Source organism: Varanus komodoensis, unplaced genomic scaffold (genome assembly GCF_004798865.1).
Source record: "Varanus komodoensis strain SLA01 unplaced genomic scaffold, ASM479886v1 scaffold20_1, whole genome shotgun sequence".
Classification (NCBI taxonomy): domain Eukaryota; kingdom Metazoa; phylum Chordata; class Lepidosauria; order Squamata; family Varanidae; genus Varanus; species Varanus komodoensis.
Window position 1 is genome coordinate 11,361,492 of NW_025335587.1, and position 23,544 is coordinate 11,385,035.

The 23,544-nt window shown below is 48.7% G+C and overlaps 1 protein-coding gene across 3 annotated transcripts in view; it reads left to right on the plus strand.

The window, feature by feature from the left end:
• Positions 1-675: 675 nt before the first annotated feature.
• P2RX1 (purinergic receptor P2X 1) overlaps positions 676-23,544 on the plus strand; it is a 30,329-nt gene continuing 7,460 nt past the window's right edge. For 2 of the 3 annotated variants that reach the window (XM_044430324.1, XM_044430325.1), the window contains exons 1-10: positions 676-906; positions 6,255-6,402; positions 7,547-7,618; positions 12,564-12,633; positions 13,166-13,262; positions 14,410-14,490; positions 17,128-17,269; positions 17,966-18,096; positions 20,124-20,214; positions 22,414-22,479. In XM_044430324.1, coding sequence (XP_044286259.1) covers positions 770-906; positions 6,255-6,402; positions 7,547-7,618; positions 12,564-12,633; positions 13,166-13,262; positions 14,410-14,490; positions 17,128-17,269; positions 17,966-18,096; positions 20,124-20,214; positions 22,414-22,479 — 1,035 coding nt within the window. In that variant the 5' untranslated portion in view covers positions 676-769. The remainder of the gene's footprint in view (positions 907-6,254; positions 6,403-7,546; positions 7,619-12,563; positions 12,634-13,165; positions 13,263-14,409; positions 14,491-17,127; positions 17,270-17,965; positions 18,097-20,123; positions 20,215-22,413; positions 22,480-23,544) is intronic. The other variant, XM_044430326.1, reaches the window with a different exon arrangement.

A 23,544-nucleotide genomic window follows, 5' to 3' on the forward strand; every position in this document is an offset into this window, starting at 1 on the left:
GGTCCGTTCAGGGTTTGATTCTTTAAAAATAACTCAGCGGAGACAAACATGGTATGCCTGCTTTGCCCACTCCAGAAGCGGAAGCTCAGCTTTAGCAAAAACAACAAAGCGGTTTCTTTCTTTTCTAAGTTTGTCTTTTTCTAAGGGTGCAAAAAAAAAGGTGGGACATCCATGTAATGCAATAACAACATTTTAATTTTTTTTTTTTTTTTTTTGCATGTTGGGACATAAAATTTCAATGCCTATTTTGGGACAGAAAGAACTTACCTTTTTAACGACTATAACAGGATTTTGGTCGCACAGGTCATGTGCTCTTAACCCTGCACTACAAATGCTGAAAACTTGATGACTTACCATACGAGGATGATTGGACCTTTTCCCCCCAGTGTATTTTTTAAACCCAAAGAGCAAACATAAATCAGCTTTGGGTAAATAATTACAGCATACAGGAAGTGGAATGATGTTCGGCAAATGTGTAGGACTGGGGATGAGTTCACCCTGTGCTGGGTGTAGAGAGGCCAGCAAGCTATTCGGCTTTTTGGGGCTGGTGGTTTGCACCGGATTTCCTACAAACACGCCCATCCCCACCCCAGACCATCTAAGGAAATGAAAATTAACTGCTAAACCCAAAGAGAAGACTCCCGACAGTCTCCAGAGGGGAAAACAAGAGTCACAGCCGAGGGAGCCGAAGTGTTCTGTGGGCAGGAAGGCGCTGTGGGGCGCAGCCAGGAGCTTCGACCTGCAGCCCTCGGGGAGAAGAGGAGCTGGGATGGGCCACAAATTCAAGGAGAAGGCGTCTTCCTTCCTCTTCCAATATGACACCCCGCGGATGGTTCTGGTGCACAATAAGAAGGTGGGGGTGACCTTCCGACTCATCCAGCTGGTGGTCCTCATGTACATCATTGGGTAAGTGACCGTCAAAACGAGAGAGCGGCCCGGTGGACTCGTTCTTGCGCTGCGCCTTGCCTGGTGCTGGCTTGCTGGGCAGTGGAAGATTGATTTCTGGCATTGATTTAATCCGGTATTTACTTACTGCATTTATATCTTGCCTCGCTAGAATGCATGGACCTGCTCCAATAGTATCCTCACAACAACCCTGTGAGGCTGGCCAGGCCCAAAGTGACCCAGGGGGTTTCATAGTTAAATGAGGATTCGATGTGAAGGGTTCTTCTTGTGTTCTTATGGTAAATAAAGAGATGTTGAGCAGATGGGGAGGGTGGAAATATAATAAAGAAAGAAAGAAATTGGTGGGAAATTCAAGAAGGGATGTGCTACCCATGGGAAATCCAGTTCATCTCAGCTCAGCAGAGTTTTCTGTGGATTTCCAATTCTAAAATGGGTTATAGTTCATACATCTTCTAAAACACTAAGAAAATTTTAGCAAGTTTAAAATATTTGTACAAATCAGGGCGGTGGGGGGGGGTTGCACATTCTGCAGAAGCTGGCATTTGTAAATCTTGCAGGAACCTTGCCCTCTTCAGATCAGCTGAGTTTACCCAGATCATATTAGATCCATGTGCTTTTTCAGATTTTACACAAATTTCCTTTTCAATGCACAAATTCTGGCTGATCTGAAGAGAGTTTGAAGAACGTATGAGCTGCAGGGAGGGGACTCTTGGGGGGTTAACATTTATTTCAATATGGCCTATATTATTATTAATAATAATAATTTAATAACAATAACAATAATAATGTGTATTATCTGACAGATCTGCAAATTATAAGTGTTGCTGGGGAAACTAAATTTCACTTCATAAGAGGAAGGGCTTTCTCAAGCGGAAATATGCAGATGTTGCTTAGGGGTGTGTGTGTAATGTTGGTGGGATAGGAAAGAGACCGAAGATCAAAGATAGGCTAGACATGCACATGGCAGGCATGTTGTGAGTGGAGCCGGCTGGAGCCGGGGGTCAGACTAGATGGCCTGAGAGACCCCTTCTGACTCGCTCTGTTTCTATGTTCCTATGTTTCTATATGGTTTTTTCAAAAAAAGACTCGCATAGGTCCACTCTGAGATTGGTTACAGCTCTGCAAGTTTAACTGCTAATGAAATGTGCCCCAAGACACCTCTGAAAACCCATGGCTCCAGTCCACTTTATGCAAAATTGCCCACTAGTGCAGAATCGGCCCATTTGCCTCAAGCATAATTTGTGCAAATTGGCCACTTTGCAAAAATCACACAGACGTGCATATTTTTCAGGGGTGCCGATCTGCACAAATTTCATTAGCAGTTAAGAAAGATGTGCAAATTCTGGTCTGTATACCAGATGGACTTGAACCACAGAAAGTTGGCACCAGAACTGGAAGGACCCAAATCACAGGCACCCTCTTCATCTCCCATTAGTTGCCTCACACAACCCTGCGGCCCATTGGATGGAAGGGGCCTTCTTCTGCACGCTTACGTAGGTGTTGCTTCAGAGTGGAAATGCATAGAAAGGTGTTTCTATCCTTCCTCCTCACCATTTCAGGTGCTCTCTGTCCTTTTCATTTCTTTTTCCTTCCTCTCTCTCTGGCTCTCTGTGCCTTTCTTGCTCTAATAACCTAGATGTGTTCAGCTCTTTTCCAAGAAACTAAAGGGAACTTGATCCAACAAGAACTCATGTCTTCACACAGCGCTCAGTGGGCTCCCTGTCAGGTGGCTTAAAAAGTAAGGAAAGAATGAAGGGTCTGGGAATCGGAATTACAGAGTCAGGACGAGGTCATCTAGTCCAGACCCTGCTCTAGTTCAGTCTTGCCTAATTGACAGATTTCAGTGCAAGGTCTATCATGCAGAATGCCATAGCTGCCCATCTTCCCCAGGTGCCCACCCAGCCTCTAATGAATTACCTCCAGAAAACACAGAAACAGAGCGAGTCAGAAGGGGTCTCCTGGGCCATCTAGTCTGACCCCCGGCTCCAGCCGGCTCCGCTCACGACATGCTCACCATGTGCACATCCAGCCTGTCCTCACCGATGGGGCCTCAACCTCAAGCAAAACCTGAGGCAGGCCATGGCATGGTCAATTGGTATGCACCTGTCCCAATTCACCTTTGTATTCAGAAGCAGGTATGCCTCCGAATAGCATGAGTGCACCTTCTTTAAGGTCCTGTTTGTGGGCTTCTCAAAGAACATTTGCTGGCTGCTCTGGGGAAACAGGACTTCTGGATAAGGTCCATTGGGTCTGGTCCAGCAGGACCTGTCTTGGGTTTTTAGGGCTCCATGGGGAAAAATGAGTTCGAATGAAGGGAAAAGGACTGATATGTTGATTGACTGTGAGCAAATGGACAGACGGATGGATGGATTAATTCGAGCCAGTCCTAATTGTGGGCCAGATATATTATCAGTGGACTGATGTGTTGATTGATTGGTTAATTGATTGATTGTGAACTGATGGACTGGTATTTTGATTGATTGATCGATTGACTAATTGTGGGCTGATGGTTTGTTATTTTCACTGAGTGATTGTGGCCAGATAGAACTTCTAACTGTGGGCCAGATCTAACATCAGTAGACTGATACTTTGATTGGTTAATTGATTGATTGTGGGCCAGTGGACTGGTATTTTGATTGATGGATTGTGAGCCAATGAACTAGTGTTTTGATTGGTTGATTTGAGGCCAGCAGCATTTGGCCTTGGATGACACCACCTGTTCTTAAAAACAACACAACAACAAAGAAACACATGTCTTAATTTATTTTTGGCTTGGCTAAAATAAATTTGCCAAAATGACTTCTGCTCCCTTTTCTTACCAGCCAAAGGACCTGGCTGGACCATCCTGGATGGAGATAGTTTTGAGTGAAGAGCTGGGCTAAATATTTTCCAAAATGGAGACTCAGTACTTGGTCTGCTACTTCCTTAGTCCCGAAAGCGCTGGGAAACGCAAACTCAGAACCATTCCATCTTCTAGCAGTACCCAGTTTCAATGTCCCTAACCCTTCTGCATCTTCTCTTAACTTTCTAACTGCTTGTATAGTATGTGATCTTTGCATTTGCCTAATTTTAAAAACTCACATTATTTATTTATTTATTTATTTATTTATTTATTTATTAAAACATTTTTATGCCGCCCCATTCGCCGAAGCCTCGGGGCGGCTTACAACAATTTATTTGGATTTTGATTCCTGTTCTATGCACAGAAATCATATCCAGGGTGGGATTTTATGGGAATGCCTGTGCAGATCTTCAATCCCTTTACCATTTTTCTGGAATCATCTTTGGCTGGATGAAGTAAACATGGGAATTTCCTTCAATGCAAATGTTTTCAGACATTTCCTGCTGTTCCAGAACTGGCATGTGGCATCTCTCAAGAGACTGGGAGCCAAATGCAGACAGAAAGTCAAGCATGTCTTAATTTTCCTCCCATACATAAATTAAGCTCTGACATCCCATAGCTTCTCCCCGAGATCATCAGCAAGAGTTCAAAAGTACTGAATTAGGGGAGTCTGCAATAAAGCAAAAGCCAAAGAAATCCCCCCGCCATTAGTCCTGGCCTTGCGCTCCCACCCCAACTTTCACAGGTATCGCATAGCTGAAGTGTTCGCCACTGTTGGATCAGGTATCCTTCTGTCTAAAGGGTGGTTCTCTGTTTTAGAGAGCTGGCAGAGGCTGACATTCTCTGTCTGAAGAGCTGTTCAAGTCTGGTTGCAAAGCAAAGAACCAGAAAGGATGTAAAGCAGTTGGAGGGCCTTAAAACTACTTGGCCATAGTCGGCACTCAGACAGGAGGCTGAAAAACAGGTGCTCACGCACACGTGCAAATGTCATTTTCAAAATGTGAAGACTTCTTTGTCCTCATGGGCTGGTGATGCACACGCAGCATCCTGGGAGAGAAAGCAAATGTACCTGTGTGTGTCGTCTTGGGGCCAAACCCTGTGGCCCACCTGTCAGCCTGCATGCTTTTCCCAGCCTCTTTGGGATGCACAAAGCTTGTGGGAAGGGCCACCAAGTGGGGTCGGAAGAGCAGCGCCCCACCGACCATTTCCCATGTGAGCTACACTTCCCGAGCAAAGCCCCTGCCCAAGGTTGCAACTCAGTTATGTTTAGTAAAAATGCAAAGTATTTCAGCAACAAGTTTCACTGCTCTCCAAAAGGCCATTTGTGGCCTGCAAGCCAACCTATTCTCTTCAAATTGGCTTTCCCTGACCTGAACTTCTTTTTCTTCCAACGCTGTAACTCGCCTCTACGATTGCAAGCAAAGTGGCAGGGCTTAATTCAGTCCTGCCCAACTGCAGAAAGCTATTTCTTTCGCAGGAAAATGTAAGACAGGAGGAAGAGGTCTACTTGAGTCTGCCAGGCTAAAAAAGGAGAGAAATCTGGCTTCCGCCCCCCATCCCGGCTGTGGGTTTCATTCCCGTGAACTTTGGCATGCAGAGTGGATGCTTTCAGCACGGACTCATCTTGGTCCCACACTCAAGCAAGGACGCTTTCTGTGAAGGGTTAATCCAGGCCCGTCTAGTGGAATCCCTCATTCCCTGAGCCCCCCTGACCGAGGAGGCACCTCAAGGCCTTGGAGGATGTGCTTGGAGGCTAGGATATGTGGCTGTTTTGAGGAGTGTTTGTTATTCCTGGTCCCTGTACATGGGTGTGAAAGCTGGACAGTGGGAAAGCTGGCTGGAAGGGGAAAACACGATGCTGGAGAACAGTTTTGCAGGACCAACAGAAAGACCATCAAGCGGGTCTTAGATCAAATCATGTCAAAGTTCTCCCTGGAAGCAAAAATGGCAAGACTGACGCTGTGCTATCTTGGCCACATCCTGAGAAGGCCAGACTTCTTGGAGAAGACGATCACGGCAGGGGAAGTCAAAGGCAGAGGAAGAAGAGGGAGAGTAAATGGTGAATGGTCTCCACCAAGGAAGCCACAGCCTGAAATTGACAAGGGGGCTGTCTAGGATGGGACATTTTGGAGGCTTCCCTTCGCAGGGTCAGCATAAGTCGGAGATGACTTGGCAGCCCCCAGCCACAAAAGCAATTCACCAAAAGTGGGCATTTCTTCATAAATGGGATGGGAAGAACTTCAGATGTGAGGTGGGGTGGGGACTGAACCTGGGTTCAAATCTCCTCAGTGAGCCATGTCTGAAGGGCTGCGGGGGGTTGCCCTCCTTTCTTCCAATGGAGTCCTAATTGGCAATGGTGGCATGGTGGCCGGCTGTTGGGTTTGGGTCACGCTGTCCTTGTTCTTTTTGGTTCGTGCTGATGGGCAAGAATGCCCTTTCCTTTCTGGAGAGCTATTTTTACTCACCAAAAGCGTTCATGGTTTTCTTCTCCTGCCTTTTCCCTTAGATGGGTGTTCCTTTATGAGAAGGGCTACCAGTCAAAAGACAGCATTATAAGCTCCGTCTCCGTGAAGCTCAAAGGTTTAACCATGACCAATTCCAGTGACTTGGGTCCCTACATCTGGGATGTGGCAGATTACGTTTTCCCGCCACAGGTATGGAATTTAGAGCCACGGGGGAGTTCCCCCATGGGATTTCTCCCTTCTCTCTCCTTGGGGCAAATAAAAAGCTGGATTCTGTACAGACACGAGTGTGGCTACTGATGGTGGAGACGTCCACATAGCATTCAAGTCAGTTCGGGTCATTGTAGATCTGCACCATGGATTCCGCAGTGCTCCCACTTTTCCCAAGCCACACACATTCCAGATTTGCTCACACTTGCAGTCTCTTTTTTTACTTTCCAGAATTTTGCACAGATTTGGTCTGAGACACATGAAAAACGCTAAAAGCTGCCTGAAGATGAGTTTTCCCCCTATTGCTCAAGGATGAAAACATGCTTTTGCGGAGTGGGGTGGGGTGCTGCAGATTTGGAGGGAATTTGAAGTCAAATTCGTGCACGTGCAAATTTGCATGAGGGTGCGTGAGCACAAATTCGGGAAATGGAAAACATTCCAGTCTTGCCAATGAACGAATGAAGGGAGTGAAGGTGCCTGGCAATCCGCATGATGCGGAAAGAACGGATTTCAGTCCATGTGCCCTTACTTCTCGCTTGGCAAAGGTGCAGGCTCCTCTCTGCCTGTCTGCTAGATTTCATTTTGGAGACGTTCTTGGGGCTGACCTTTGCAGGGCTGACAGAAAAGAGCGATTCCCCACAATAACATGGATGCCCGTAGCTTGAAGCTCGTCAAGCCAAGAACTAAGAAGCCTTTTAGAAGGTGGATCGGGAGCAAAGCCAGGGGAATCTGGTGCTTGCGGAGAGGGACTGAAGCCCGGTGGAGTGTGCAGGGGGGCCGGGGTTGATGGCGGAAGGGGGTGGAGCCAGAAGAAGGGGCGTGGCCACCTGGGGACCCTGGAGGGTTGGAATGGGGCCATGTGCCAGCCAGGACTGGCTCTCATGGCCCGAGGCTTTCCATCCAGCCTGCAGGCACCTGCCCGCTTCCCTCCTCAGGCCCTGCTTCCAGAGAGAGAGGCATCTTATGCCTGCAGGGAAGCTTTTCCTGGCCCCTGCTTGGTGGGGGGGGGGGGGGCAGGAGGCAGGCCTGGGGCTGCTGGCAGGTGCCTGGGGGTTAGGGTGGCTCGGCCAACGTTTCTGGCCCCTGTTGCGTGGCTGCGGCAAGTAACACCGGTCTCCTTCCCCAGGGGGACAGCTCCTTCGTGGTGATGACCAACTTCATCGTCACCCGTGACCAGAAACAGGAAACATGCCCAGAGGTAATGCGCCCCTGTTTTCTTTCTAATTCATCTCTACCTTCACTATAATTATTATTATATAGACTGCGTGTGTGTGTGTGGGGGTGGGGGGGAAGAGCGCATGACTGGGATTCTGGTGATCCGGGTTCGAGTCCCTGCTTGGCCATGGGGCCAGCTGGGTGACTTTGGGCCAGTCCCAGACTCTCACCCCAGGCTACCTCACAGGGTTGTTGTTGTGAGGATAAGATTGAGTGCAGGAGGAGGAGAATTTTGTTAGGTGCCTTGAGTTCTTTGTAAGAAAAAAAATGGTGGGATTGGAGATCGGGAGAGTGGCTACCTGGAGAAAGGCCTTCCCAGCGGTGGCACCCCGGATGTGGAACACACTCCCCAGACAGGTGTGCCTGGTGCCAACACTTTATTCATTTTGGTGCCAAAACTAAAACCTTTATATTGCCCAATATTTTAAGTTTTGATATTTTAAACATGGGTTTTATTGTCGCTAGTTGATGTTTAATGTTGTGCTTTTATGGCTTTATCGTATTACCATCCTGAGACTTTTAGGAAAGCACAGAATATAAACACTTTTAATAAATGTAAAATGAATAGTAAACAATTAATAATAAACAATAAATAATACATAAATAACTATTGAATAAATATAAAATAAATATCCCATGGCATTTCTATCCCACCTCTTGTCAGGCTGCTAAGAAACCCTTACCTGATCATAATAATAATAATAATAATAATAATAATAATAATATAATGATATTATATTATAATAACATTATAGTGATGATTATGATTTTGCCTTTATGTCCCCCCTTTTTCCATTGAAGCAGAACTCAAGGTGACTTACAAACCAGGATGGGGGAGATCTGCATGGGGGATTCGATGAGGCCGGGGACTTAGGGGCACAGATTAGAGTCACCCCCCTTGAAGTCGAGGGGCTCCTCAGGGCATTGGACATTACAAAGGCGCCAGGCCCTGATGGGTTACACCGGAGAGTACTTAGAGAGTTGGCAGGGGCTCTCTCACGCCCGCTGGCCTCCATTTTTGAGGCCTCGTGGAGAACGGGTGAAGTTCCAGAGGACTGGAGGGTGGCGTCAGTGGTCCCAATTTTCAAAAAGGGTATTAGAAAGGACATGGGGAATTATAGACCGGTTAGCCTTACGTCCATTGTAGGAAAAACAATGGAAAGCCTCAGAGAGAGATCTAGCGATGCTAGATAGGGAAGGGAGGCTGGCAGCCATACAACATGGCTTCCACAAAAACAGGTCCTGCCAGACAAACCTTGTGGGATTCTATGACAAGTTTTCGAGATGGCTAGATGGAGGGGATGCAGTGGATATGGTTTACCTGGATTTCAGCAAGGCCTTTGACAAAGTGCCCCATGATATCCTGGTAGAGAAACTGAGGAGTTTCGGGATACACCAAAGCACTGTCTGGTGGATTAGGGCATGGTTGACTGACCGAAAGCAGAAGGTAGCCATTAGCGGGGAATCGTCGGGATGGCGGGCAGTGACAAGCGGGATCCCCCAGGGCTCTGTCCTGGGGCCGATCTTGTTTAATCTTTTCATTAACGACATGGAAGAAGGGGTGAACAGTCTGCTGATCAAATTTGCAGACGATACTCAAACTGGAGCAGTGGCCACAACTGAGGAGCAGGTACTCCAGATCCAAAAGGATCTGGACAGACTATGGAAGTGGGCAGGAGACAACAGGATGGCGTTCAATGTGGATAAGTGTAAGGTCTTGCACTTGGGGCATAGGAATGGGTGTCATAAGTACAGGTCAGGGGACAAGTGGCTGGAGAGCAGCACCTGTGAAAGGGACCTCGGGGTGCTGGTTGACTGCAGGCTGAACATGAGCCAGCAGTGGGATGCGGTGGTCAAGAGGGCAACCGCCACCCTCAGTTGCATAGCCAGAAGTGTGGCTTCTAGATCGAGAGAGGTATTACTACCACTCCATACGACTCTGGTGCGCCCACAACTGGAGTATTGTGCTCAGTTTTGGGCCCCTCGTTACAGGAAGGATATAGCCAGGTTGGAGTCAGTGCAGCGCAGGGCCACAAGGTTGGTGGCCGGTTTGCAGGGGATGGGGTATGAGGCGAGACTGAGGGAACTGGGTCTCTTCAGCCTGGAGGAGGCTCAGAGGGGATGTGTTGGCGACATGCAGGTATGTGAGGGGGGTGCCCCGCAGAGGTGGAGCACGACCTTTTTCCCTCTGCAGTGGAGGGCAGGACCTGTTCCAATGGAGCAAAGCTCAGGGAACTGAGTTTTAGGGTAGATGCCAGGAAGTACTTGCTGATGGTTTGGTTCCCTAGGGCATGGAATTGGCTTCCATGGGAGGTGGCTGAAGTCTGAACGGTGAGAGTGTTTAAGGACATGCACATGATAGGCAGGTCATGAGTGGAGCTGGCTAGACTTGGGGGTCAGACTAGATGGCCCAGGAGGCCCCTTCTGACTCACTCTGTTTCTATGTTTCTATTTTATCCATACCGCCACAGCCCTGTGAAGTAGGCCAGGCGGAGAGGCAGTGACAAGCGAAGCGTCACCCTGGGAGCTTCAGGGCTGAGCGTTTGTGCCACGCTCTGTTTTCAAGGGCTGAACATGGCACAGCAGGGAAGAGGCTGTAGCACCGAGGAGAGCTCTTCGCAGCCATGTGCCCACATGGTGTGAAATCAGGCCGAGCCTTTCCTGCCCCCCCTCCCGGGCAGGCAGGGGGCCCTTCCCTGTGCAGTGCGCAGCTTTGAGGGCCTCGTGTCTCCGCCTGCCCAATCTCTGGAGCCAAAGCCTTGGGGGTCTCTAACTCTGCATGGGGGGCTGGGCCTGGCGCCTCCTCCGAGGGCACCTCTAGATCTGTGTCCAGGTTCTTGCTGGTCTTCTCGTCCAGGATCCTAGAGCACAGGGCCCGCCATCAAGTTTGGGGTGGTCCAACACAGCCCTTCCCGCAGCTGGAGAGGCAGCTCCCTTTCTGGAGAAGCTCCTGGCAGCTGCACCGCATCCTCACAAAAAGGCCAGAGCCAGGTGGGGGGCAGTGCCCCACAGCTGGACGACCAGCATCTTGTCCAGCTTAGGCTCCTCACAGCAGATGGCCCTCCTAAGACTTGGTCCTTCCAACCTCAAAACCCTGAGAAGAGGGTGGTCTCCTCAAAAACAGTTCCATAAGCACCAAGGGTGCCCTATAATTTGAGGAAGGGGGCAATCATTTGGGGGCAGAGGGGGTGGGAATGGAGTACGTTGGAGCAGGGTGCAGGGGACCGGCTGCAGCCCTGAGGGCCACCGCTCCGTGGTGCGTCCTTTCCCTGCAGTTCCTCCTCGTTTGCATGGCCAGTCCAACTGTCCCAGACTTGCAAGAGATGATCCCTGTTTCCTTGGCAGTCAGCCTTGTATTTTAATAATGGCATATTATTAAATATATTTCAAAATATGTAGGGAGATATGTAAGCATAATGCAATATAACTATAATGCAGCTAATGCTCTGTCTGGTGACCCATAACCCTCCACACTTAAAGGATTGTGGAAATCTTATTACAGGTGGAAGAAAATGCAGGCAAAGATCACTTTTCTGCTTCTCCCACTCTACAAATGGCACCACGAACAATCATGTGGGGGAATATCGGGATAGGGAATAGAATTATTTGGAGTTCCAGCTATGAGACATTCTGACTGTGCAAGTGGGACTCTGAACATGGAGTTCCTGGCCCACCCCCCTCACAGCTGGTGCAGAAATAGAAACAGAGTGAGTCAAAAGGGGTCTCCTGGGGCATCTAGTCTGACCCCCAACTCCAGCCGGCTCCACTCATGACATGCCTCCCATGTGCATGTCCAGCCTGTCCTTGAACATCCTCACCGATGGGGTTTCAACGCCTTCCTGTTGTCTCCTTTCCACTTCCATAGTCTGTCTGGATCCTTTTGGATCTGGGGTACCTGCTGCTCAGTTATGGCCACTGCCCTGGTTTTAGTATCGTCTGCAAATCTGATCAGCAGACTGTTCACTCCTCCTTCCATGTCATTGATGAAAAGATTGAACAGGATTGGCCCCAGGACAGAGCCCTGGGGGACCCCGCTTGTCACTGGCCACCATCCTGACAATTCCCCACTAATGGTTACCCTCTGCTTTCGGTCCGTCAACCATGCCCTAATCCACCAGACAGTGCATTGGTCTATCCCAAAACCCCTCAATTTCTCAAGCAGGATATCATGGGGCACTTTGTCAAAGGCCCTGTTTTCTGCCTTTCTAAGGTCTGAAGTCATCCCAGAGAGACTCAAAAGGTGTGCCAGAGGAAAGGAGGAAGTTGGGGCTGATAGTTTATGTCGTACTTAAAATGGACTCTATGCCCCTTCCATCCCCCTCCACAGCTTAGAGGTCATGTAGAGGAAATGCCCAGAGAGACATTTTGGGCTTGCGTGTGTTGGATTGGGCCCTTGGGCTGATTTCAGCCACCTGTGTCTTTTCTGGAGAAGAGAGACTTGCGTTTTACCCTGTGGACCCTCCCTCCTCCCACCGCTGGTTCCAGGGGTGGATTTTGGGCCTCGGAGCCACTCCACTTGCAAAGGCAAACGGGAGGAATCTTTGAGCTTGGAGCATGTTTCTGATTTTGGAGGAGGGACTCTGGCTGTCAAAATAGCATCTCATGGCCATCAGTAGAAATATGCCCCCACCCCACTGCTCCCACTGATTCTGTTGAAAAGGTGCAGTCCCCATAGAAAGGTAGGAACAATAATGGAGCTTTTCCAAAAAGACTATTCCTTAAATGCAAAACCTCACACATCCATGCAGACCTTTTTTTGGTATGCTTGTACCTGTGAAATGTTAATAGAAACAGCGAGAAGGCAAATTATCGAGTGTGCAGATTAGCTAAGCAGCATTAGTTAAGCAGCATTAACCACATTAATTAAATAAATCTGCGCGTCGGTGGCTGAATGACAGCCTGTTGTCCTTCTTTCTTTCTTGTCTCAGCATCCTGAGGCAGGGAAGTGTGAGGAAGACAGAATGTGCACTGCAGGGAAGTTCCTTCGCCAGGGCCAAGGTGAGCAAGAGCGTGTGGCCAAGAGGCTTTCTTGACAAATGCGTGGCTTTTTAAGCCACTCGTCCATCCCCTTGATGCACGTACATCACAGCTGCATCCTGTGGGGGTTGGTGTTATTGGGGGGCTTGGAGGGAGGCCTTGCCCATCCCGGACAATGGGAAGCCCCAAAAGGCCTCCAGCCAAACCTGATGCACTCCATGCCAGTTGCCCCACGGCCTGGGAAAGCGCCCCCTGGCGCTGCGCCTGCAGCTGACACAGCCCTGCTTGGACAGTGCGCAGGCCTCAGTTGTAGACCCTGGACTTGCCAGGAGTGGGGTCCATTTTAGGGGCCGTGTCATGCCCACTCCACATGAAGTACCCTGCTTTTCTCCCCAAAATGACTCTGGCCAGGAGGGGGCCACCGTGGAGGCACCACTGGCGTTACGGGTGCCACTGCCCCACGCCTCTGGAGGGCAGCTGAATTTGGGAAAGGTTGGAGTCTGAGGAGTCCCTGGGATATCCTCCTCCGCTCTCTGGCTGTGTCCTCCTTCAGGCATCATGACAGGAAAATGTGTGAACTTCAGCCGCACGGAGAGGACCTGTGAGATCTTTGGCTGGTGTCCGGTGGAGATCGATGACCACGTCCCTAAGTAAGCAGTGAGGCCTCTGTTTTCTGATCCTAATGACACTAGTCCTCATTGTTCCCAGATGGGTTGGGTTCTAGCTATTCAGTCTGGCACAGTTTCAGGCCGACAGGGGTCCTTCCCACCTTTAGTGGGAAACTCAACCTCGTCGGGGTGCCAAGGAGGGCCTCCATCCTCTGAGTTTTCTCTCTCCCCGGCTTGGGCCTCAGAATGGCAACGGGGAAATCACTGCGGGATCCAGGCCTGGGTTGGCGGAACAGTCTTTTGGGGGCAGAGGGTGGGAGGGGAAAGTGCAGGGCTTCGGGTCTTAGACAGGCCCTGGCCACTGTGGCAGCCCCCTTGGCACAGCAGCCTGAGGAGGGGCCGTGCGAGGGGCAGGAGTGCAGGGAGAGGAGCCCACGGGGCAGGGTTGCGCTCAGAGGTGATGCTCGGGTGTCTCTCTAGGGACGGGGCCCAGACCTTGGGGTAGCCACCTGCCCCACCACTCTGCTGTCCCATTACAGAGGCTTGGATGGTCCCTGCCCCATACGATCTCCCCAGAGTCACCTCCCACTGTCCCTCTCTTGCATCTTTCTGCCTCGGGTCCTTTTCCAGGATCAAATCCCCGTGGCTCTCCAGTTCTTGCATCCCTTTTTACAGTGAGGGGCATCCTCTGGAGACAGGGTCTTCTGTGGACTCACACACACAGACTTTAGACCATTGGTAAATCATCAAGGGCACCTCTGTGCATATCTGCCCTATGAGCCCAGGCCCTGGATCCGCAGGAAAAGCCAGACAGTTCTGCTGAGAATGTCCTTCCTTCAACTAGCGGCAGCCATTCCGACACGATCCCTGGAGACATTCCCTTCCAGAAGGTCATTGTCAGAAGTACAACCAGAACCTGTGTTTTTCTTCTACCCTCCCCACCCCTTCTACCTTGCATGCCATGCCTCAAAGTCTGATTGTATGCCTGACAGCAGGCAGTCATGCTAGTCTGTGAACTGCTCTGGGAATGATTTTCACTAAAAGCAGGAGGCCATGAAGGTTTTAAGTAAGTGCACAATGGCAACCTCCATAGAAATTCTAATACCACTGAATCTTGGTGAGAAAGACACCCCTTTTCCTGGAGACACAGTTATTTTGGCACCCAGACACCAACATCTGTCTCTTGCAGCCCACCACTGCTTCTGGCAGCCGAAAACTTCACCTTATTTATCAAGAACAGCATTACTTTCCCCAAGTTCAAGGTGAACAGGTGAGAAAAGAGATCCTTGTTCCAGTGAAACACTCACATTCTGGCCTTCTTTTTCAGGGGTGGGCAACTTTTTTAGAGGGTGGGGCACGATTCTGCCCACCCCCTTCAGACCCTGCAGAGGGCAGGCAGGCCCACAGCGACAACAGGAGGGAACAAGGGGACAGCTGCTTGTCAAGGGAGGGGGCTTTCTGGTGGTAGCCCCCGCTTTGTGCAGCTTCATTCCCAGGGAGATTCGTCTTGCACCTTCACTGCATGCTTGGTTAAGGCTGTCGTCTTTACACAGCCATTTAAAGTTTAAGGTGCCATCCTATCTGGGTTTAGGTGGATAAAAGGTCTCCCAGCATGCCCCAGGCAGAGTCACCTGGGGCATGTTTGGAATTGTTTGGGGGTATGTGTGTGTGTGTGGGGGGGCTCTGTTTAAACCTGCCTAGAAACATGCTCTTTATCTGTTACTCATTTTCCTATTGGTGCCTCAACACTTTAATATTTTAAAATGTTTTCATGTTTAATACTATACTTTGATAAGTTTATTGTTTACTCTAGTTCATATTTATTTATGTAGGTTTCTGTCGACATTCTTTATTGGGTTTTATGATTGTAAACTGTCCAGTTTGCCAGTTGGGTGGCCTGGATACCACTCCCACTGCAGGTAGCAATCCGACAGGAAGCTCACCTTTGACAAAGATAGCTCAAAAATCAGCTACATTTGTCCTTTAAAAGCTCAACTAGGGTTTGCTGCCAAATTTCAGAGGCAAGGCGTTGTAACAGCGGCCAAATTTCCAGGGCAAATTTTTCCTTTTTTAAAAACCGGAGTGTTCCATTCCCCCTGAATTCCTTTCCTGTTCTTTTTCCTCTTCTGGACTGTCCATTCCACTTACAGTGGGGCAGTCGAGCAAACAGTCAAGGGGTCCTTTTCCCAGGCCATCTGAAGACGACTCTGGGGGACCAGAGAAGCACACAGAAGCTGCCCCCCTTGGCCCAAAATCTTCTCCCCATTTGCTGCCTTTTGCAGTTCTTGCCATCCCTCCTACTGTTATGAAAATATTCGCTCGCTTGCTCATCGCCGGAGAGGCCTGATCCTCAATCCCAAATAGTCTCGGGGGAGATGCAGAAAAAACAGACACCAGCAGCTCTTGGTCCAAGAGACTTTTTGCAGAAAGCCAGCTGCGGCTGGGGTGAAAACCCTGCCTCATGCCACAAAAGGGCTTCCGCCCACCCCACTGTTCACAGTCAGTTATATCTTTCTGTCCCCTAGGGGCGTACAATCCAAACAGCCAAGCAGCAAGCCACACGGCCTACCATCTGCTTGTTCCACCTAATCTTTGTCTAACATAGGGCTGTTTTTCTGACTTGGCCGTGACTGGCACTGTCTGGGCCTTCAAAGATAGGAGTGAAGGGCACACGTGTGGTTTAGCAAGAGCAAACTGAATATGCTTCTCAGCTACATTTTGGTGCAAAGTTGCCAAGAGGGCTGGCAGGATGCAGGCAGCTGTGGGGCGCCATCTGGTGGCCAGAAACGGAACAGCTGCTGCACCGTTGGATGAAGCCAGGACCTGGGGGCCGGGAGGGGTTCCAGCCATCCCAGGAGCCCCAGCTGGGAGCACTGGGAATGGCTACATCTGAGTGAGCTCTTACCTCTCAGCAACAAGGGTCCTCTTGTTAGCCATAGTGTGTTTCAGTGGCACCTTGCCTGACTTGGCTCCGATTTCACCTTGCTGGCTTACTTTTGCCGCTCCTGAGCTGGTTCCTGACACTGGCTGGTTCCTGACATCGGCCTGTTTCTTGAGCACAACTCTGCTTCCACCCTGGACTCTGGACGGGCTCTGCCTGCCTCAGGCCCCACTGCCCAGGTCCCGGTGCCCCCCTCAACTCCTGCCGTGGACCCTGACAAGGTCCAGGGCTTCTTCTCGGCCCCTCTCTCCTAGAATTAATGGACAGTTCTTTGCAGCAGTGCAGAGCCCGGCTCCACAGTAGGAGAAACTTCTTGAAAGCAGAAGCATTTCAGCCGCACTGGTTGGAGAAACTTCAGTTAGAGGATCAGGCTAGAGGGGCCTAATAAGTTTCCCTCCAACTGCAACTTCCCAATACCACAGCCCCAGCCTATATGTTTCCTCAGGAGTAAATTCCATGGAATGCAATGGTGCTTATTCCCCGATCCATGCATTTAGAGCTGCAGACTCCAGAGGGCCTTCCCTTATTCGCCTCCTTCCTCTGGTTCTACCACAACCCAACTCTACTCTGATTGTTGCCAATCAAGTATGCAATCGTAGGTTTGTTTAGATGGAAAATAGTCCTGCAATCCGGTGCATGTTAGACAGAAAAGGCTCTGAGCAAATCTGGCTTGTCTGAGCCAAGCTAACAGGCCACTGCTTGTTAACCACAAAGACCCCTTGAAGCAAATCCGTGGTTTGCTTTCACAGCTGGGCTCAGAGCTGGGCAACCTGCATTTCCAAAACAACCCATGAAGCCCATACTCCCTGCCTGAGTGTGGTTTACTGTGCTGTCTGAACCCCATCATTGTGTGCGCATGTGCGGTTTTGGGCAATAGTGCATCAGCAAAAATTGCATAGCAAACTAAAAGCAAGAAAGCAAACCAAGCAGCACAGAGGGAATCAAGTCTGGCACTTGCTTCCACAGGCGCAACCTTGTTGAACGAGTCACCAAGGACTACTTGAGAAACTGCACCTATCACAAAGTGAGAGATCCACTTTGCCCCGTCTTTCAACTGGGATATGTGGTGGAAGAATCCGGCCAAAAGTTTTCCATGCTTGCTCGGAAGGTGATGGCAACAGAAACGAATCACAGGACAGTTCCCCCGGCCATTTACTGCAGAGCTCTGAAACTTGGCCCAGTGGGGCGAATCCTGCTTGCCTGGGGCAAAATCCAGCCCTCCCGTATTCCCTAAAAGACCGCCCCTCCTTCCCCTAACCCTTTCCCCAGACTGTCTGAGGCTTTCCCAGCTTCAGTGGAGGTTTCTCCATTCTAAACCCCTCAAAGATTCCCTCTTAAAACTTACTTCCTGGCACTGAGGGCTCTGCTGACATTCAGCTCCCAGGGTAAAAATGGTGCAGGGAGTTGTGTGAACCCAGGCCCTGCCTTAACCCTATTGTTGGAGAGTTTCTCCTTCTCCGTCTCTCCACTGCTCTTGAATTTCTCTGCCCACAAGCAGAGTGGAGATTTTGCTCCTCCAAAGTTGCAACTCAGCCTGGGAAACAGTGGGCAGAGACCCTGGTGGAGCTTAGACTCCTGCCCCCTTGACCCTCCTGTCCCCCAGCCCCTCTTCCTCTGTGCCCCTTCAGGATCTGATCACCCTGGGAAGTCAGTGTGGGGGTGGGTGGCCGGCCCACTCCCTGCATCGCTGGTGCTCCAGCCCGGAGCGTCACACCCTTTGCTCTGCGTGACATCGGCCGGCCAGCTGGGGCAAGGGCTCCTCCCAGGCCCTGGTGGAAAGGAAAGGTACGTCCCTTCCTGGCAGGGCGGCGTCTTGGGCATCTCCATCAGCTGGAACTGCGACCTCGACTGGCCAGTGAGGCACTGCATGCCGGTGTACCAGTTCCACGGGCTTTACAACGAAGACAGCAGCATCTCTCCTGGCTTCAACTTCAGGTAGGGACCTGTCTCCCTTTAGCCTGTGCCGGGCTTGTGATTGAGGCTGCCGCTGGGAGAGCCGGGAGCCAGGAAGCAGAGGAAGAGACTAGGAGCCAGGGAGGACAGTCCAAAGCCAGAAGCACAAACTGGACCCAATGGAGGGTGTCTTCCCGGAGACAGATTATCCCTGTGCAAGAAGTGGGACAAGTCCGCTGATCAAATTCGCAGATGATACTAAAATGGGGGCCGTGGCCACAACTGAGAAGCAGGTGCTCCAGATCCAAGAGGATCTGGACAGGCTATGGAAGTGGGCAGGAGTCAACAGGATGGTGTTCAATGTGGGTAAGTGCAAGGTCTTGCACTTGGGGCATAGGAATAGCTGTCATAAGTACAGGTTAGGGGGCAAGCGGTTGGAGAGCAGCACTTGTGAAAGGGACCTCAGGGTGCGGGTTGACTGCAGGCTGAACATGAGCCAGCCGTGTGATGCGGTGGCCAAGAGGGTGAACGCCACCCTTGGTTGCATAGCCAGAAGTGTGGCTTCGAGATCGAGAGAGGTATTACTACCACGCTATATGACTCTGGTGCACCCGCAACTGGAGTATTGTGCTCAGTTCTGGGCCCCTCATTACAGGAAGGGTATAGCCAGGTTGGAGCCAGTGCAGCGCAGGGCCACAGGGTGGGTGGCCGGTTTGCAGGGGATGCTGTATGAGGCGAGACTGAGGGAACTGGGTCTCTTCTGCCTGGAGAAGAGGAGACTCAGAGGGGACCTGCTAGTGACATACACGTATGTGAGGGGGTGCCTCGCAGAGGTGGGTCATGACAGAGGTGGGAAAACAGATGTCTACCCACCTCCGTATGACACTCCCTCACATACCTTGATGTCGCCAAAACATCTGGACAGCATCTGGTTGGGGGAAACCACTCTATGCATGGAAGTGAAAACAGCTCACTCAAGAAAATATAGCCCGTTACTTGCAAATCTGGGACTACGCATCTTCTAAATCAGCACTTCTGCATGGTGGCCCCTCCCCTGTGAAAACCCCTCAAGGACTGCACAATTAATAAGGCCTAATTTCTCATAAATGGTAAATAGTGGTGGTAAACCCATTTCTTGGGTGTACCACTGCAGCCTGCATGTAGAGCTGCCATAATTAAAGGCTGCACCATACCAGCCCATATTTCCTCTCCTTGCACATAGGAAGCTAGCATCTCAGGGAGTTGCCCCTTCTTCCTGCCAAGCTAGTTGTCCGTGTGCAGGGATTTTTTTCCTATTCTTTTGCTTGAAGGAAACTCTGTCACATATGTCCAAATCTGGAGTCTAAAGCAATACACTCTCAAAACAGACTTTCCTTCATCTGCTGCTTGGGAGAATCAGATTTCAGTCGTACGCTTACACAATAAGACGCACCACAGGCATCACACTCCGTGAAGTTCAGACCTACATCCAACATGAGAGCAGTTTCCCATACTTTTGACACAGGAACTTGGTGCTTTCTGTATGTTTTGGACCATAGCTCCCATAATCCCCGGCTGGGAGTGTGGGAGTTGTGATCCAAAATAACTGGAGGGCTGTGGGTTGCTTACCTCTTGTAATCTCTGTAGGGAGAATTTCAGCCCTCACCAAAAACACTGCATCTCATGACAGCTTTGAAGACAATCTCCATCTGACATTTTTCTTAGTAATGAAAGAAAAAGTAAAGAATTTTCTCTCCCCTTTGCTGTCCTTTTGTTTTATTTTGAACTGACTTCCTCTATAACTGATTTTATGCTCTTGGTTTTTGTTTTGCTGTCTTTCTTTTAGTAATTACATTTTGGAGGAGGATGAGGTAAGGCACCTTAGCCTCCTTGGAGAAAGATACAGTGGGGTGATGTAAAACATGTAATCATATTTTAATTAAGTTGACACTATTTTAAAAACTATATCCCTATGTTTTAATTTGGCAGCAAGCAGGAGAACCTTTCAGGCCAAACATGAGGTAGAACTTTTAAACTAAAGATGAAATTTCCATTTTGTTTCATTGCGATGTCTCTTTTTGCTTTGAAAGGTACGCCAGGTATTACAGAGAAAATGGGAGAGAATTGAGGACTTTGTACAAGGTGTTTGGCATCCGCTTTGATATTCTGGTGAATGGAAAGGTAATGCATTTGCAGAATTGTTCACCTTTTGTTTTAAAGTGGTCTTGGATGGGAAATCTCAAACAGAAGATGCCTTCAGGATATAAGACAGACTTCCAGAATCCTTCAAACACAGGATTGTCCTCTAAAAATGTGGGCACATGACCTCAGACGTCGTGACCCTCTCTGTTGAATTTTAAAATTATTCACCTGCTTCATGGACATGAACAAATGGAAAGGGAAACAGATGCTCTGCTATCACAAAATTCTAATTTAAAATCTCTGCCCTTTAAAATGGAAAAGGACGGAAAGTCACTTTCCGTGATGCTGTTGAGGACCTTGCAATGTGTTTGAATGTTTGGTCTGCTTTTGTGGAAACCCATGTGCCACAGCCAGAAAACTGTCTGCATTTCATTCAAATCTGTCTATGCATATTTCTTTTAGAAATGGGAAAAGATTGTGTTGCAGGACAATCTTTTGGGGTGCCCCTGTGGTGGGGAGGGGTGCTGTTGCAAAGAGGCAAAAGCATTGAGGGTATATTTTCCAGTTCAACTAATCTCCTGCTTATTTATGTGGACTGAATTGTTTTTTATAGTAAGTTTTATTTGAAATTATAATCCTAAAAACAAAGAAAAACTAAAAACAACATCAATCATCAAAAACATCGGGCCTGCTGGGTCAGCCCCCACACCCTTCTTTTTCCATTTATGATAACTTAAAAACATATTTAAATCTATGTAAAGTCCCGTTTCTCTAGCCAGTAATAAAAAGAGTCCCAAGTTTGATAGAAGTCAGTATCTTCTTTCTCCTTCAATGATAAAGTCAGTCTATCCATTTCTGCACAGTCCAGGATCTTTTTTAGGATCAGTTCGTCGGTGGGTGGCTCTTCACTTTTCCAGTACTGAGCAAATGCACTCCTCGCTGCAGTGATTACATGTAAAATCAAGTACTTTCCTTGTTTACTAATATCAACAGGTATAATACCTAATAAGAAGACTTCAGGTTTAAAAGTTAAGGGTTTCTGTAACATTTCCTCAAGCCATTTATGTATTTTAATCCAATACTTTTTCACGTTATCACAAGTCCACCACATATGATAAAACGTACCCAATTTATGTTTACATTTCCAACATTCATTTGACATATTTGGAAACATCTTAGCTAATCTATTTGGCAACAGATACCATCTATAAAACATTTTAAACAAGTTTTCTTTATACGAAGTTTCTAATGTTACCTTAATATTCCTCTCCCATAGCTTTTGCCACACTTCTAATTCAATATTATATCCAAAATTTTGTACCCACATTATCATAGTTTCCTTAACCTGTTCATCTTCCCTTCTCTTATCAAGTAAAAAAATTATATAATCTTTTAATCATTTTCTCATCTGATTTAAGCATCACTTGATCAAACGCTGTTAAATCCTCATAAAAGCCCCACACTTTATAGTCTGTAGCATATCTCGATTGTATCTGCACCTTGTGCCACCAAGAGATATTAAATCCCTGTTCCTGTGTTTCTTGATTCAATTTCAGTCCTCCATCCTTATCCAAAATGTCATCATATCTTATAATCCCTTCAAAATGCAATGCATTTGGATACACAAAAGCTTCCATGGGTGAAAGCCATCTTGGTAATTTATTATACAGTTTTGTCTTTAACTTTTCCCAAACCGACATTAATGACTTTCTAATAAAATGATTTAAGAAACAACCATGTGTCTTACGCTTCTCTTGCCACATAGAAGCGTGCCAGCCCATTTGCAAATCATGCCCTTCGAGATGCAAGATTCTCTTATTTCTTAAAGTTGTCCATTCTTTTAGCCACGCTAAAACAGAAGCTTGGTAGTACAGCATCCAATCAGGGAGACCAAAGCCCCCATTCTCTTTAGCCTCCTGAAGTATTTTTAGTTTAATCCTTGGTTTCTTCTTTCTCCATATAAATCTTGAAATTTGAAATTTAAATCATCAAAAAACTTTCTATCAATTTTTATGGGAAGCATTTGGAATAAAAAGAAAAGCTTTGGTAATATACTCATTTTAGCCAGTGCTGTTCTTCCCAGCCGGGGTAACTGCAAATTAGGATGTGGACTGAACTGTTGATTCATTCCTTAAAATTCACGTGACTTCTTTAAATGGTAAAAGGGCAAGTAGCCACATCAGAGGGATGTTGGCAAAACTTGGCAGCCTTCTCCTTGCTCTTTCTGTGCGCATTCAGGCAGGGAAGTTCGACATCATTCCTACGATGACCACCATAGGCTCTGGGATCGGCATCTTCGGAGTGGTGAGTGTGGATGCTTTGGGGCCATCTCTGCATGGTCCAAAAGAGGATGCGGCTGTCATGTGCTTCCAGGACTCTGCCAGATGGAGTTAAGAGCCCTTTGGCACAGGACGAAGCAGCATCCGTTTTCTGAAGCTTCTGGGAAACTCATGAGCCGCGTGTGGCACAGATATGCCCTGCCTGTGCCTTCTCTCCATCATCCGAGGTTTCCGGGAATACCCTCTTGGAACAGCACTTTAGCTGGACTGTGATGTCCAACAGACCTCTCCCCACTGAGTGAGATCTGTGGGATGGAGCACTGGTCCGAAACTGGTCTCAGAGGAGGCAAAAGATCTCAGATCCAGTTCTAAAGCCATCCAGCAGAGGAAGGAAATTGGGGGGCAGAAGTGGCTGTTCTAGGACATTTATTATGGGAAAGAAGGTTGCCTCCCCACACTCGAGTGCCCAGGGCTCAGACGTCCTCGCCAGCAGAGGCTTAGTCTGCAGTGTCAAGCAGGGCTCCTTATCTACTCCAGATTTTAGTCTAAACTCCCAAGGAGTGACTCATGGTACTATTTCCAAAATAGGTTTGGCACGATGGAACTTCCAAGTTCAGTGTAAAATCCGTAGTGGATAAGCAGCCCCACTGACAGGGAGCCGTCACCTCCCACTTCTCTCCACCAGTTGGAGGCCTTTGCTGCTGAGAACCGTGTCGGTTTTGCTTCCTTCCCTCCCGCAAGAGCTGCACGTGAAGGAGGCAGGCAATGCCGACGGCACTGTGTCCATCCCACCTTGCACCGGAAGGTTTATGGGAGCTATCTGTGGTGCTCAACTCGTCCATCGAAATGGGTTTGCCATCACGGAACACCATGAACAGCTCCTATGAGGCTCAGGATGAAAGCTGGAATGGATGAGGTCCCGGCAGTGGGGAAGCTTCTGCTCCAAGAAGTGGTCGAGAAATTCCTCTCGGAAAGCAATCAGTTCAGCTATTTTCTAGGTGAAGAACAGCTGCCGCTTCAAGACCAGCCAAGGGCATTTACGATCCATGCCCATCTTCCCTGGGAGGGAAGCCATATGTGCTGAAGCCCC